The 13,620-nt window shown below is 52.1% G+C and overlaps 1 protein-coding gene across 1 annotated transcript in view; it reads left to right on the top strand.

The window, feature by feature from the left end:
* Positions 1 to 13,620, top strand: part of LOC311623595 (adhesion G protein-coupled receptor E2-like) — a 236,445-nt gene that overhangs the window by 50,987 nt on the left and 171,838 nt on the right. Inside the window, exons 4-6 of the mRNA XM_084885874.1 lie at positions 8,441 to 8,599; positions 11,012 to 11,140; positions 12,405 to 12,551. Of these exons, the coding sequence (XP_084742000.1) occupies positions 8,441 to 8,599; positions 11,012 to 11,140; positions 12,405 to 12,551 (435 nt within the window). The remainder of the gene's footprint in view (positions 1 to 8,440; positions 8,600 to 11,011; positions 11,141 to 12,404; positions 12,552 to 13,620) is intronic.

The following is a 13,620-nucleotide window of genomic DNA, read 5'->3' as shown; positions in this document are numbered from 1 at the left end:
ACTCGGGAGGAAGGGGGTTTAACTAAATGTGTCTTAGAATCGGTGAAAATTGGACCAACCCCCTGTCCTTTGCCCTCTTGAGAGCCAGGTGTACCCCTTACTGGGACAAGTTTCCCCTTTTTGGGAGGGGATCATGTATGGTAACCATTTCCTTGCTCAAGTCCTTACAGGCTCTGCAGTTTGCTTGTTCCAGATGCACTGCCAGTGCCCACCGCAGACCCTGTAGCCCCAGAACTCAATGTGGGTAAAGAAATTCGCTGCCCAAGGACTCAAAGGGATGCTGCACTGTTATCCTGAGCACGCCCACTGCTGTTGAAGTAGATGGCACCCAGACCTGACTACATGATTCCCAGCTCCTGCATGGCCTGGATCCTGGCAACTACAGGCCAGGAGGAGAACTGATGCCTTCAGGAGGGGAACTGGACTTCAGTGAGGACAATACTGATGGGAACTGTGGTACTAAGGGTCTTGGTAACTGTATTTGTTGTTTATGCTGAAAGGAAGTAGGCTGAGTCAATGATTTGACTAGGCAGATTAGACAAGGGGGGAATGAGAGGGCAGGGCGGGGTGAGGATGAGCTCCCAACTCCGCCCCGCAGGGCAGAGTTATCCTTAGCCCTCAACCAACCAATCAGGGTTAGCCGAGGCAGTGACATCACCACGGACCGGAGTAAAACCCCTGGACTGGGAGAAGTTCGCGCTCTTCCGCCATGCTGCCGGCGTGGGTGGGAGGACCCCATGCTAGCATGGTACAGGCTCTTTTGTTTATTGCATCGGACTCGGCTCCCTGGTGGTCCTTGGGGATCACTAAGTCTGGGCGTAACAATTAATAAGAATATAAATATTGGGAACACTTGAATCTCTGATATCTAAGTTAAGGACAATACTATGGGTAAAATATTATATTTAACCATAGAAACACTAAAATAAAACCAAAGTCTAATATACTCATGATAAATATCTTCAGAGCTCTCATCAGGAATAGCATAAAAAATTATATTGTTATATAAAATAAGAATCTTAACTAAATTGCTAGGTACACCCTAAGATAAAGTTTAATATATATTTTATTCTACATACTTATAGAATTTGAGCTTTTGGCTCTACAACTTAATAGCCCTCTTCAAACAGGAAGTGCTGTTAAATTATAATGAGGGCATAATGAGCAACCAAATTAAAATAACATGTCGCCCTAGCTGGTTTGGCTCAGTGTATAGTGCGTCTGCCTGTGGACGCAAGGGTCCTGGGCTTGATTGCCATCAGGGGCACATGCCTGGGTTCTGAGCTCTGTCTCCATTGGGGGGCATGCAGGAGGCAATTAATGATTCTTTCTCATTGATGTTCTATCTCTCCCTCTCCTTTCCTCTCTGAAATCAATAAAAATACATTTAAAATAAAAATTAAAAATAAAATAAAAAAAAAACATACCAAGCAAATTAGGATGTTTGTACATCACTCAGTGATTAGAATTGAGAAAGGAGTATGTTGTTAAGACTCAGCCATTGGGGGAGAACACTGCCGGCACAGTAGCCATGCCATCTTGAAGAACAGAACTGCTTGAGACTAGGATCCTAGCCTCGCCACCACCCAATCTGGTTTCAGATGCAAACCGGGACCCTACAGCCACTTGGGTAAAAGACCTGTGACCACAGCTGCAGAACCAGGGACACCAAGACTCCAGGCATCCTGGCCTCGGGTTTCTGTGAGTCACCGAGCCCATCCCCCTCCCCACCTGCCCTCTGCAGCTGCATAGGAACTGCTAGGCCCGCTCCAATCCGCACAAGCAGGCCTCCTGCCCACACAGGGCAGCTGTGCTACCCAATTTGAGTCTGGGTGCGCGGACTCAGGAGTTTGTTCCCCTCAGGGTACACTCCCACTACCTGACCCCATGCTCAAACAGGGCTGCTGTGCCACTTAGCTTTGATGAGGGCATGTGGAAGTCTCTCTCCCACAGCACAGGATTCAACCTCCCGCTGACACAGCACGGCTGTGCAACCCGGTCTGCCAAGCAAATCAGGAGACATGACAACTTTGCTGGATACAGTAATCTTGGTTGTAGGTTCTCGCTTTTCCATCACTTTGAATATTTCTTCCCACTCCCTTCTGGCCTGCATAGTTTCTGTTGAGAAATCAGCTGATGGTCCTATGGGTGCTCCCTTATAGGTAACCAACTGCTTTTCTTCTGCTGCTTGTAAGATTCTCTCTTTGTCTTTTGCCCTTGGCATTTTAATTATGATGTGTCTTGGTGTGGTCCTCTTTGGATTCCTCTTGTTTGGGCTTCTGTGCACTTCCTGGACTTGTAAGTCTAATTCTTTCACCAGATGGGGGAAGTTTTCTGACATTATTTCTTCAAATAGGTTTTCAGTGCCTATATGGCACTCTCTGTTCTTCTGGGACCCCCATAATTCTGATGTTGGTACGAGTGAAGTTGTCCCAGAGGCTCCTTACACTATCTTCAACTTTCTGGATTCTCTTGTCTTCTTGCTTCTTCAGAGGAGTGTCCTTTAGCTCTTTGTAATCCAAATCTTTGATTTGATTCTTGTGTTCCTCCAGTCTGCTGTTGGATCTCTGTATATTTTTTCTTTCAGTCAGTTTATGTTTAATTTCTAGTTGGGTCTCAAATTTATCGGCATTTTCTAGGAAATTCTTGAAAAACCTTATAACAGTGGTTTTGAACTCTATATCCAGTCTTTTGTTCTCTTCCATTTCTTTTGTTTGAGATCTATTTCCTCGACTCGGCATTTTTGCTGCTTCCCAGAGTTGGTAGGATCACATTGTGTGTTTGGTGTCCTATTTGGCCCAGTTCCTTTCACTTTTTATCCAACCCCAGAGATGTCTGCGCCTGCCTCCTTAGTCTTCCACCAGTGCATTTCTTGTGCCTCCCCCTTTGATTGTAATGTATAAAATATGGTGCAAAACTGACATTCTTGGGAGAATTTCCTCAATCAGTTGGGATTTTGCTTCTAGGTTATTGCTGTCAATTTGGCTCAAATAAACTCATAAAAATTCTCTACAGGTTTGAATGTTTCTTGGGCTGACAGAGGGGAACAGAGTGTGGGGACAGGAGCCAGGGCACCTACGTGGGAATCGATGGGACTAGCCCAGGGTGGGGCCGATGAGGAGAAGTGGGGGTGTTTGGGGTCCAGTTGAAGTCAGAGCCATCCAGCTTGCTGACAAGCCCGGTGATAGTGGTGGTGGCAGCATGTTCCTCTTTGGGCCTCCCCCGAGCTTGCAGCAAACATCTCAGTGCATTCCCAGTGTGTTAGCCCAGTTCTTCCCCGCCCTGCTGATGAGGCCAGTGGCAGGCATTGTATTCCCATTCCCATCAGGAAGAATGAGTTCCACAAGGGTTAGGGCTCAAGGCACATCCCAGGGGAGGAGAAGGCAAAAGAATAGATGATTCTGTGGATGGTGTGGAGACACCGCCCTGGGCAGTGGCTCCTCCACCCCCACTCACAGGCTGTATAAGGGCCAGGAGGCCACAGAACGATGCAGAGCTGCCCAGCCTGGCAACACGGAACCACCCTGCCCAGACCATGGGAGGCCTCCACCTCAGCGCCTGTCACATCCTACAGGGTAAGAACTTGGGGCCCTAAGGGAGGGGTAGGGGAGCTCCTGGTAGCACCCCTTTGGTGCCTCCATTTCCCAGTCTCCCCACACCACCCCCATCAAGGAGAAATAGGCACCACTGGCAGCTCTGGGGCCTGACATGGAGGAAGCCACATGGTTAGGCGAGAGCCAGGGCACAAGGGAGAGCAGCTGGCAGTGCCCAGGTACCCCCACATCAGGCTGGAAACCTCCGGGTGCTCTGAGGGTCTGTTCCCCACCCCCAGAGGGATCTCCAAGCCCCTTCCACTTTGGAAGCTGCTCCCTAAGAGGGGAAACTGGAGCCAGTGGAAGAGAGGGGTCGAATGAGTGCTGTGACCCCCTCAGGAAGTCACTCTTTTTTAAAAAAATATATTTTATTTATTTTTTACAAGAGGAAGAGAGAGGGATAGAGAGTTAGAAACATCAATGAGAGAGAATCATCAATCAGCTGCCTCTTGCACACTCACTACTGGGGATGTGCCCCCAACCAAGGTACATGCCCTTGACCAGAATCGAACCTGGGACCTTTCAGTCCACAGGCCAACGCTCTATCCACTGAGCCAAACCAGCTAGGGCAGGAAGTCACTCTTTACAGAGGGCAGAGAGGAGGCTGGAGAGCTAAGGGGGGACCCTTCAAAAATGGGGTGACAGCCACACATCTTCCATCCTGTGGCAGGGGAAGCCCGGAGACCCCCTTTTTTGCTCCCCCAGACCCAGCGGGGACTCAGCTGTGCGTTAAGGGCTTTGCCGCTGTGGGTTGAGCCTGAGCTCTGCTGTGACTTCCCCCTTGTCTCCCTTCCCGCCCCACCCAGGGTGGCTCTAAGGGTTATCAGGTTATCGGGGCAGCTTGGTGCCTGAGCAACCAGGCAACAAAGAGAGTTAAGAAATTATATTTGGGCCGAAACCGGTTTGGCTCAATGGATAGAGCGTCGGCTTGGGGACTGAAGGGTTCCGGGTTCGATTCTGGTCAAGGGTATGTACCTTGGTTGCGGGCATATCCCCAGTAGGGGGTGTGCAGAGGTGGCTGATCTTTGACTCTCTCTCTCATCGATGTTTCTAACTCTCTATTTCTCTCCCTTCCTCTGTACAAAATCAATAAAAATATATATATTTTTAAAAATTTTAAAAAGCCGAAACTGGTTTGGCTCAGCAGTAGAGGGTCGGTCTGCGGACTGAAGGGTCCAGGATTCGATTCCGGTCAAGGGCATGTACATTGGTTGCTGGCACATCCCCGGTGGGGGGTGTGCAAGAGGCAGCTGGTCGATGTTTCTCTCTTATCGACGTTTCTAGCTCTCTATCTCTCTCCCTTCCTCTCTGTAAAAATCAATAAAATATATTTTTTTTAAAAAAAGAAAGAAAGAAAGAAAGGAAGGAAGGAAGGAAGGAAGGAAGGAAGGAAGGAAGGAAGGAAGGAAGAAAAAGAAAGAAAGAAAGAAAGAGAGAGAGAGAGAGAGAGAGAGAGAGAGAGAGAGAGAGAGAGAGAGAGAAAGAAAAAAAGAAAGAAAGAAAGAAAGAAAGAAAGAAAGAAAGAAAGAAAGAAAGAAAGAAAGATAGAAAGAAAGAAAGAAAGAGAAATGATATTTGATATTTGGGGTGCCACTCGGAACTTCCCCAGGCCACAGGGATGGGGCTCCCTGTGCAGGCCCAGGGTGACAGGCCTGAGCAATTTTTTTGTTTGTTTGTTTGCTTGCTTTTTTTTTTTATCAAGGTGAGGTGTAATTTACATAGCATGTAATTCGCCTGTTGCATGATTACAATTATATTATTTTTATTAACTTTCCCAGTCTGTGTGGAGCTCACCTGCAGGGGGCGATGTGTCAGGGGGCCAAGTCACAGAGCCCCTGATCCTCACTTTCCAGGTCTGTGAAATGGGGCAGAGCAAGACTGGTTTCCACTTACAGGCTGTGTTAAGTGTTGAGTCCTGATTCACAGTAAGAATTAAGTGAACATTATTGTTGTTGTTATTGTTGTTATTGTTACTATTATTATTGTTTCACTGGAGGGTCTGTGGAATAGGCAGGGGGAGGGGGGTGTCTTAGCAGGAGCAGCCAGGAGAGAATGCCCACCCCTGCCCCAGGGCCCCAGGCAGGATCTGACTGCCCAGGGCTCAGCTAGGGGAATGCACCCAGATGGGACTGGGAGCAGGAGACCTGCCCCCCTCTCCAGGCTCCTGTTTGGGACCGTCCTGGGACCCAGATGGGCTCTGGCCCAGCAGCCTCTGTGTGGGGCAGGAAAGCCCAGCTCAGCACAGAGAACCCCCTCCCTGCAGGGCCTGGGGAACTTACCCCTCACTTCCATCTTCCCCAGCCCCCTCTCACCAGATTCCCCATAAGCCTTTCCTGGGCTCTGAGCCTCAGTTTGTCCATCTGCAGAGTGGACATAAACAGAGCCTCTGTCTCCTTGGGCAGTTGTGAGCATGGAAGTCATCGGGACCTTGGGAGCTGGGAATGATTCGGCCCAGGGCCCGCCCTGCCAGGGAAGGTCATTTTGTGATCTGTCCTACAAAGAGGAAGTGGATTTCCACCAAAGAGAGAACTAACCAAACCCTGTGGCCAGAGAAGAGAGAGACAGGAAGTCCAGCCTAAGTTTACTTCATGTGCAAGGGGCTCAGGGAGGGTGTGGGGGTCTTTGCCCTCTGCTGGCCTGAGGGATATCAATTTGGACACTGGGACTGAATGCTCAGAGGACCCTCCAGTCTGCACCCGGCACAGCTCCCCAAGTTGTGCTCACACTGACAGACCCCAAATCCCCCTGGGAGCCCCTCCATGGGGACTGGGAGCCTGAGTTATCCCTTCCTTTGGCCCAGGAGGTGACTCACTCCTGCCCTGTCTCCCTGGCCCCCATCCCTCCACCCGCTGCCCCCATCTGGCCTCCCTGGATTATCTGGGTCTGGGCTGCCTCCCCAGCATCTCCATCTCTAGATCCCTAAGGACTGATTGAATCTCTCAAGCCCTCCACACACCCACCTGCTGCCCAGGCACACTCCCTCCCTCCCTTCCACTTCCATTTCTCTATCTGGCTCTCAATCTATCTTTCTGTGTCTTTATATAATCTCCTCATTTGTATCTCTTCCTTTCTAGGCGTTTCCTATTTCTCTGTTCACCTCTCTAGATCACTGGCTTCTTAACTCTGCCTCTCTGCTTATCTCTTCATTTCTGTGTCCTCTCTCTCTCTCTCTCTCTCTCTCTCTCTCTCTCTCTCTCTCTCTCTCTCTCTCTCTTTCCTTCCTCTTTATTTTCTCTCCATCTGTCTCCTTGTCTGTCTCTAATGTATGGGTCCTCATATCTAGACCCCCTGCTGACTTAAGGAAAACCAGAGGACATGCCCTACAATGGAGTGCCCTATGCAGCAGAAAGAGCAGGATTGGGGGACCCATGTACCTCCACCCCTAACCTGAGCCCCAGCATCTTCCTGTGAGCAGGGAGCCAGGGGTGAAATGTCACCACGGGGTCCCGAGCTGGTCCTGTGGCTGACAGGTGTGGGTGCAGTGTGCTTGCACCTGTGCCCCTGAGGAGGGGTGTGGCCGGAGCACCTTAGCTTTGGGAGATCTGAGAGGACAGCTGGCCCAACCCCTTCATTTATACATAAAGAAATTACGGCAGCAAGCACTCTGACACACCAGGCAGTACTTGTGTGCTTGACTCTCACACTCTAGGAAAAGAGCCCCCTCCTCATCCCCATTCTACAGAAGGGGAAACTGAGGCACCTGACCAGGGTCTGGGAGTAGAGCCAAGGTCACCTGGCTCCAGTATGTCTCCTGAACTGCTGCCCACAAGTCAGCAGAAGCCACGACCCCTGCCAGGCTCGGCCCCCTCCCCATCCCTCAGTGCCTGGAAGCCCCCCTCAGGCGAGGGGTGCGGACGCTCTGGCCAGGGACACTGGAGGCCAGCGAGGTGCCACCGGCCACTCTCTCCTTGAGCAATGGACAGAGCCCGAGCCTGGAGCGGGGAGCAGCCCCTTCCCTCAGATGTGTCCCCCTCAGGCCTCCCTCCCTGTTCTGTGGCCCCCTGACCCCCATCTCTCTGTTCCAGCGCTGTGTGTCTTGCTGATTCTGTTGGAAGATGGACCCCAGAGTGCCAGGGGTGAGTCTCCTGAGAGTAACTCTGTCCACAGCCAGAGTCCCATCCCCCACCTGCACCTCTCGGCCCAGGCAGGGAAAGGCCTGCTGCAGGGGAAGCTCAGGGTGGCCCCTCCCAAGTCCCCTCCCAGCCTCAGGCTCAGCCTCATCTTCTGACCACGATCTCCATCCCACAGCCTCTGCTTGTCCCCAGAAGTGCCCTCCAGACTCCTCATGTATCAATGGCACTGCCTGTCGCTGTAACCCAGGATTCCAATCTCTATCTGGAAAGACTGAAGTCAGCCTAAGGGATATTTGTCAAGGTACAGAGACTTGGGGGCGGTGGAGGGCTAAATGGAAACGAAACGGTGGTTGGTGGCCTCAGCCTTTGTGCTCAGACCATCATGAAGGACAGAGAAAAGAGAAAGAAAAAGATATGAAGGTGGAAAATGAGAAGTACAGAGGGAGGAGCTGGGTCTCTAGGAGCCTGGAACCTATGCCTCAGTTTACCCTTCCAGGACTGGGGAGCGGGATGCAGAGCTTCCACCCACCCACCACTTCAGCTCTCTATTCTGGATCCAAATCCAGCGGACAGGCAGAAAGCTGAGCAGAGCAGAGCCGATTGGGTGGGTTTCAGGAGTGTCTTGCTCCAGCTCCATCAGTTTTGCCTAAGTCGAATTATTTCCCAAAAGACACTGATTGAGCTTCAGGCTCCATGCTGGGTATGAGACCAGGCTCTCTGCCCTGAGGACACTCATGGCTTTGGGAGGTGACCCTTTACCCTGTTTTATTCCAGACATTGACGAATGTGGACAAGGCCAGCCAGGGACTGCCTGTGGAAAAGCCGCAGACTGCCAGAACACGAAGGGGGGCTACTTCTGCTTATGCAGCCCTGGACACAGGCTTCGTTCTGGGGGAGTAAAGTTCCGTAATGCGAGCGAGAACACGTGTCAAGGTAAGAATGACCTGCACCTTCCGTCTCCCCGCCCAAGAGGTTTGGAGTCCCCAGAGCCATTCCTGCAGCACACAGGGTGCCGAGCCCTGGTCCAAGGTGCAGCCCCCAGGTCTGAGGGGGGACAAGTGTGCCTGTGCCTGTCCCACTAGCACAGAGAGGCAGGTGGCCTTTGAGCCAGGACCCAAGTCCTGGTACAGCTACCCGACAGCTGGGCATGCAGCACCAGCCAGGACACTTATTCAGAAATCACCAATAATATTACTGTGGTTTTGTGTTTAAAAAAACAACAAAACCTATTTTTTTACAAATAAACACAAAAGTAGCTGTATGACCTTGGACACGTTCCTCACTGCTCTGTTCCTCACATTACCCATCTGTAAAAGGGAGTGACAGTGCTGGGAAAGTATATGTGATCATAGAGCACAACACAGTGGAGGCTGTTGGGTTTTTGGACTACATTCATTCTTTCTCTTTACTTTTTATCCTTATTGTTGAAAGTATTACATAAGTGCCCTTTTTCCACCATTGACCTCTTCCAGCCTTCCCACATCCCCTCGCCCTCCAGGTCCTCACCACCTCATGGTCTGTGTCCCCAGATTATGTTTATGCATAACTCCACTGGTTGATCTCTTTCCACCCACCTCCCCTGCCTTCCTTCTGAGGTTCAACAGTCTAAACCATGCTTCTATGTCTCCAGGTCTATTTTTGTTCATTTTTGTCTGAGATTTTGGTGCCTATAGTTCCTTCTAGGACTTTTATGGTTTTACATCTTGCATTTTAGTCTTTTATCCATTTTGAGTTTATTCTTGTGTATGGTGTAAGTTGGTGGTCTAGCTTCATTTTTTTGTTTGTGCCTGTCCAGTTTTCCCAACACCATTTATTGAAGAGACCATCTTGCTCCATTGTATGCTCTTGTAACACAGTTCTCCCTCCTCGCTCAGCTCCCCTCCTCTCACAAACTCCCCCTTCCTGCCTGTCTCTAATTGTTTACTTTCTTCCTGTTATAAGTCACATCCTCCGCTGGACCTCACTTGGTAATTCCAGGTGAATGTTCTAACTTAGTTGTATTTCCAATCTGGCTCTGGGATGAGGTGTCCCACAGGTCTGCCTATCTGGCAGCCATTTCTCCTCCCCTTCTAACTTCATACACCCTCTCTGAGTTGGACATCACAGGGGACCATGCCCCAGGGTGGCTGCTCAGAGAATAGCTGACCTGGCCCATCTCATAACCGGAGACCCAGGAGGAGCAGGCCTGCACTCATCACCAGGCTCGGCTCACTTTGCAGGGGAGCCAGAAAGGGGCTTCAGGCATCCGCAGGTAGATGGGGCCAGCAGTGGTCAGGCAGAACAAGGACTCACACAGAGAGAGGAGCAGGAGGCTGAGCGGGGAATCCTGGAGGCTCTGAGCGGGTCCACAGGCCCGCCCTGCTGGGACAGAAGAGCCTGAAATCAGGTGTCATCAGGGACCATTGCCGCAGCCTCAATCCTCTCCTGAGGAGATCAACCCAGATGCCATGGGGCCCATACCAGTGTGGGACTGAAGATGGAGGCTGAGCCCCTCTGGCCAGGCCCACAGGTCTGTGTCCCTGGTGGGAGTACAAGGAGCCAGATGACAAACACTCCTGCCACTCTTTACCCATCAGCCCCTGTGCCCCTCTCCAGGCACCCAGCCCTAGCCCACATGGCCTTGCTCACATGTGAATTCTCATCACTCCCTGCCAGTCCCGGGGATGCCTTCAGGGGGGTCAGAAGGGACACCTTCACACCCCAAGACTGCATGGCTGGACATGACACCCACTGCCCTCATGGCCTGGCACCCACTGTCGAGGTGGCCCTGGCCTGCCTGGCATCATGTTCACGTTCTGGGCCCCGGCCTAAAAGCCTTGTCTGCGAGAGGTCAGGCTCAGGGCTGGTTCTCGGTCTCTCTCCATGGGCTGGAGTCTCAGAAGTCGTGTGGATGGGAGAGCGCTGTCTCACCAGAGACACCAGGATCCAAGGAGAGCTCAGCCAACAGCACCCCCGGAGGAGTCAGGATCAAGGACACCGAAACAAGCCTGCTCAGGCCCGCAGCACCTCTTGGTTCCAAGGAGGCCCAGCCTGGCCTTTGCCTGAGTCCTCAGGCTGGGACCCAGGTGGCGGTGCTGCCCCTGCCCTAGCTGGGAGCTGCCCGGGGAGGAGGTGATGGTAGAGAGAGTCCGAGGGAGGATGTAGGCCGCTTCTGGCCACATCTGGACAACAGAGCGTCTAGGCCACCATCCTTACCCACAGGATACCTTCATGTGAACTAGAAAAGGCACCACTCAGCTGGCAGGAGGCAGTGAGACCTTCCAGATGCTTCCATGGCAGGAAACATGGCTGACTTCCAGGCTTGAAGGCTGCCCATGGCTGCAGGCATCCACCACACTGTTGCAGACATGGACGAATGTCTGAACCCCGGAATCTGTAAAAGCCTAAGTAACTGTGTCAACACCCCTGGCAGCTACACCTGCACGTACCTGCCAGGATTTGAGCCGAACTCGGAGGACCCGAAGCTGTGCAGAGGTAGAGGCCCGGCAGGAGGCCGTGAGGCTGGACTGGATGGAGTGCTGAAGGATCCAATGCAGGTCCTGCAGCCCCAGGAGACAGGAGAAGATTCTCAGGTTTCTGAAATGCCGAAGGCCTAATAAGACTCTGGGCAAGGACTTGCCTCCCTGAAAAGTCACAGAGCAGGTGGTGGCAGGATCTTCTGGGCCTGGAGTTTCCTTCTGGACCCCTGTGAGCACCCCAACCCTTCCTTTCCTCATCGTTCCTTGGCGTGGTGAAGGTGCCCCTCTGATCCCCTGATGGCATCCCCGGACTGGCAGGAAGTGATGACAAGTCCCATGTGAGTTAGGCCAGAGGTGCGACTTCTGGTTCCCAGGAGAGGACCCAGAGCAGCCCTCAGGAGGGAGTAGGCAGGAGTCCTTGGTCAGGAAGTTCAGCCCTCATGACTCAGTTTCCCTCCTGGATTTGCCACCTATAAACTGGACACTATGGTCCCTGTCATGTCCATAATGAGGCCACCGTAATGAGCTTTGAAGGAGAATTTGAAGGTTACCAGGTGGTGGCATGTGTACTAATGGTGGGATCCTCAGGCAAAGAGAAGGAAGTGCAGGGAGGGCCTGAAGCTCTAGCTTTGTCCTCAGGTGTGAATGAATGTACCTGGGCAAATACCCTGCCACAGACCTGGCCAATGGGGTTTAGTGGTTGTGCATCTATTCATGAACCAAGAGGTCACTGATTCAATTCCTGGTCAGGGCACATGACCAGGTTGTGGGCTCCATTCCCAGTAGAGGGTGTACAAGAAACAGCCAATAGAAGTTTCTATGTCTCTGTTCTTCTCTCTTCCTCTCTCCATAAAATAAAAATATATAGTTTTTTAGAAAACACACACACAAAAATCCCTGCCACAAATCCACCCAATACAATAACAACTCAGATGGCTATGAGTGCTGTGTTAGAAGTCCATCACAGGTCCTCCCCAGTCCATCCTGCCCCACAGGTGGGGGCACAGCTTTGGAGTGGCACTTGTACCCACACAGTCCTTCCCTGTCCACCTTGCAGGAGGGATCTGGGCTTATGGTCCCTTTACAGTGGAAATGTCAGCACAACTTTGTGCATGGTGCTTTTACAATGGAAATGTCAGCACAACTTTGTACATGTCAGGCTGGGAGGGTTTTAGGCAGGGTTTAATAGAGTATCCTCAATGTAATTTGAGAGAATGGGCAGGAGCGTTGCTCGCAGGGAGTGGAGAAATGGCCTGACACTCTCTCTGGTTTGTCCTCAGATGTGGATGAATGCACCTCGGGGCAAAACCCCTGCCACAAAACCACCCACTGCATCAACAAAGTGGGCAGCTATCGGTGCCGCTGCCCCCGTGGCTGGAAGCCGGTTCCTGGGTCCCCCAATGGCCCAATCAACACCGTCTGTGAAGGTTCGGAGTTCAGATCCCATCAGGGAACCACATCTTCTTTCCTTGGCTGAGCCATGTGAAAGGCCGCTGCCATAAGCAGCTTTGGCAGAGAAGGGGCAGCACTGTCAGCAATGGTGTGTGCCCAAGGCAGGCAGTGAGGAGGGGCAACCTGGACCTGGTAGGGCTGAGCATCACATTCTGTTACAATAAGGACAGGAGTGCAACTCTGGGCGCAGCAGTGCCACAGCCCAAAGCCCACAGCATCACACGTGGGAGCTATCAGTGTGGCAGCCTCCCTGGTTAGAGGTCCATCACAGGTCCTCCCCAGTCCATCCTGCCCACAGGTGGGGACACAGCCTGGGATTGCACTTGTACACACAGCCATGCCCTGTCCACCTTGCAGGGGCGCTCTGAGTGGAAAATGTCACCACAAGTTTGTATCCTGTCAGGCCAGGTCATGGTAAGCAGGATGGAGTGGGGTGTCCTCGGTGTGAACTGCTAAGGAATTTGAGAGAAGAGGCAGGTAGGATGCTACCAAGGAGTGGAGGGAGGGCCTGATGCTCTGGCTTTGTCCTCAGATGTGGATGAATGCACCTCCGTGCAGAACGCCTGCCACCCATCCACCCAATGCAACAACAACCAGGGCAGCTATGAGTGCCGCTGCCGCCCTGGCTGGAAGCCGGTTCCTGGGTCCCCCAATGGTCCAAACAACACCGTCTGTGAACAAGGTTTGGAGTTCAGATCCCACATTCCCCTGAATCCACAACTCAAACCACCTGATCACATGTTCGCGGGCAGCCACACAAACCCAGCACAATGAATGCTGGGGGCACCTGCTGCGCCAGGCTTCCCTTCTCTGAGACTAAATGGGAGGAGATCTGGGGTCCTGCAGAAGGAACTGGGGTACCAAGGGGAAGGCTCCTGGGGGACCCTAGGCAGCAGTTAATTACTCACCGGGAGAAAGGTGTCTAATAGCTTACGACCTGCACCTCTGTGTGGGGCTCACCTGCTGTGTGTCAGGCCTCTGCCCACTTCCCATAATCCCTGCGTCCCCCACTCAGGGGTGTGCAGTCACCAGGTGTCATCACCT

Source organism: Pipistrellus hanaki (assembly GCF_964339955.1).
Source record: "Pipistrellus hanaki genome assembly, chromosome: 5".
Lineage (NCBI taxonomy): Eukaryota > Metazoa > Chordata > Mammalia > Chiroptera > Vespertilionidae > Pipistrellus > Pipistrellus hanaki.
The sequence above is the reverse complement of the archived record's forward strand: the minus strand, read 5'-3'. Positions and strand labels throughout refer to the sequence as shown.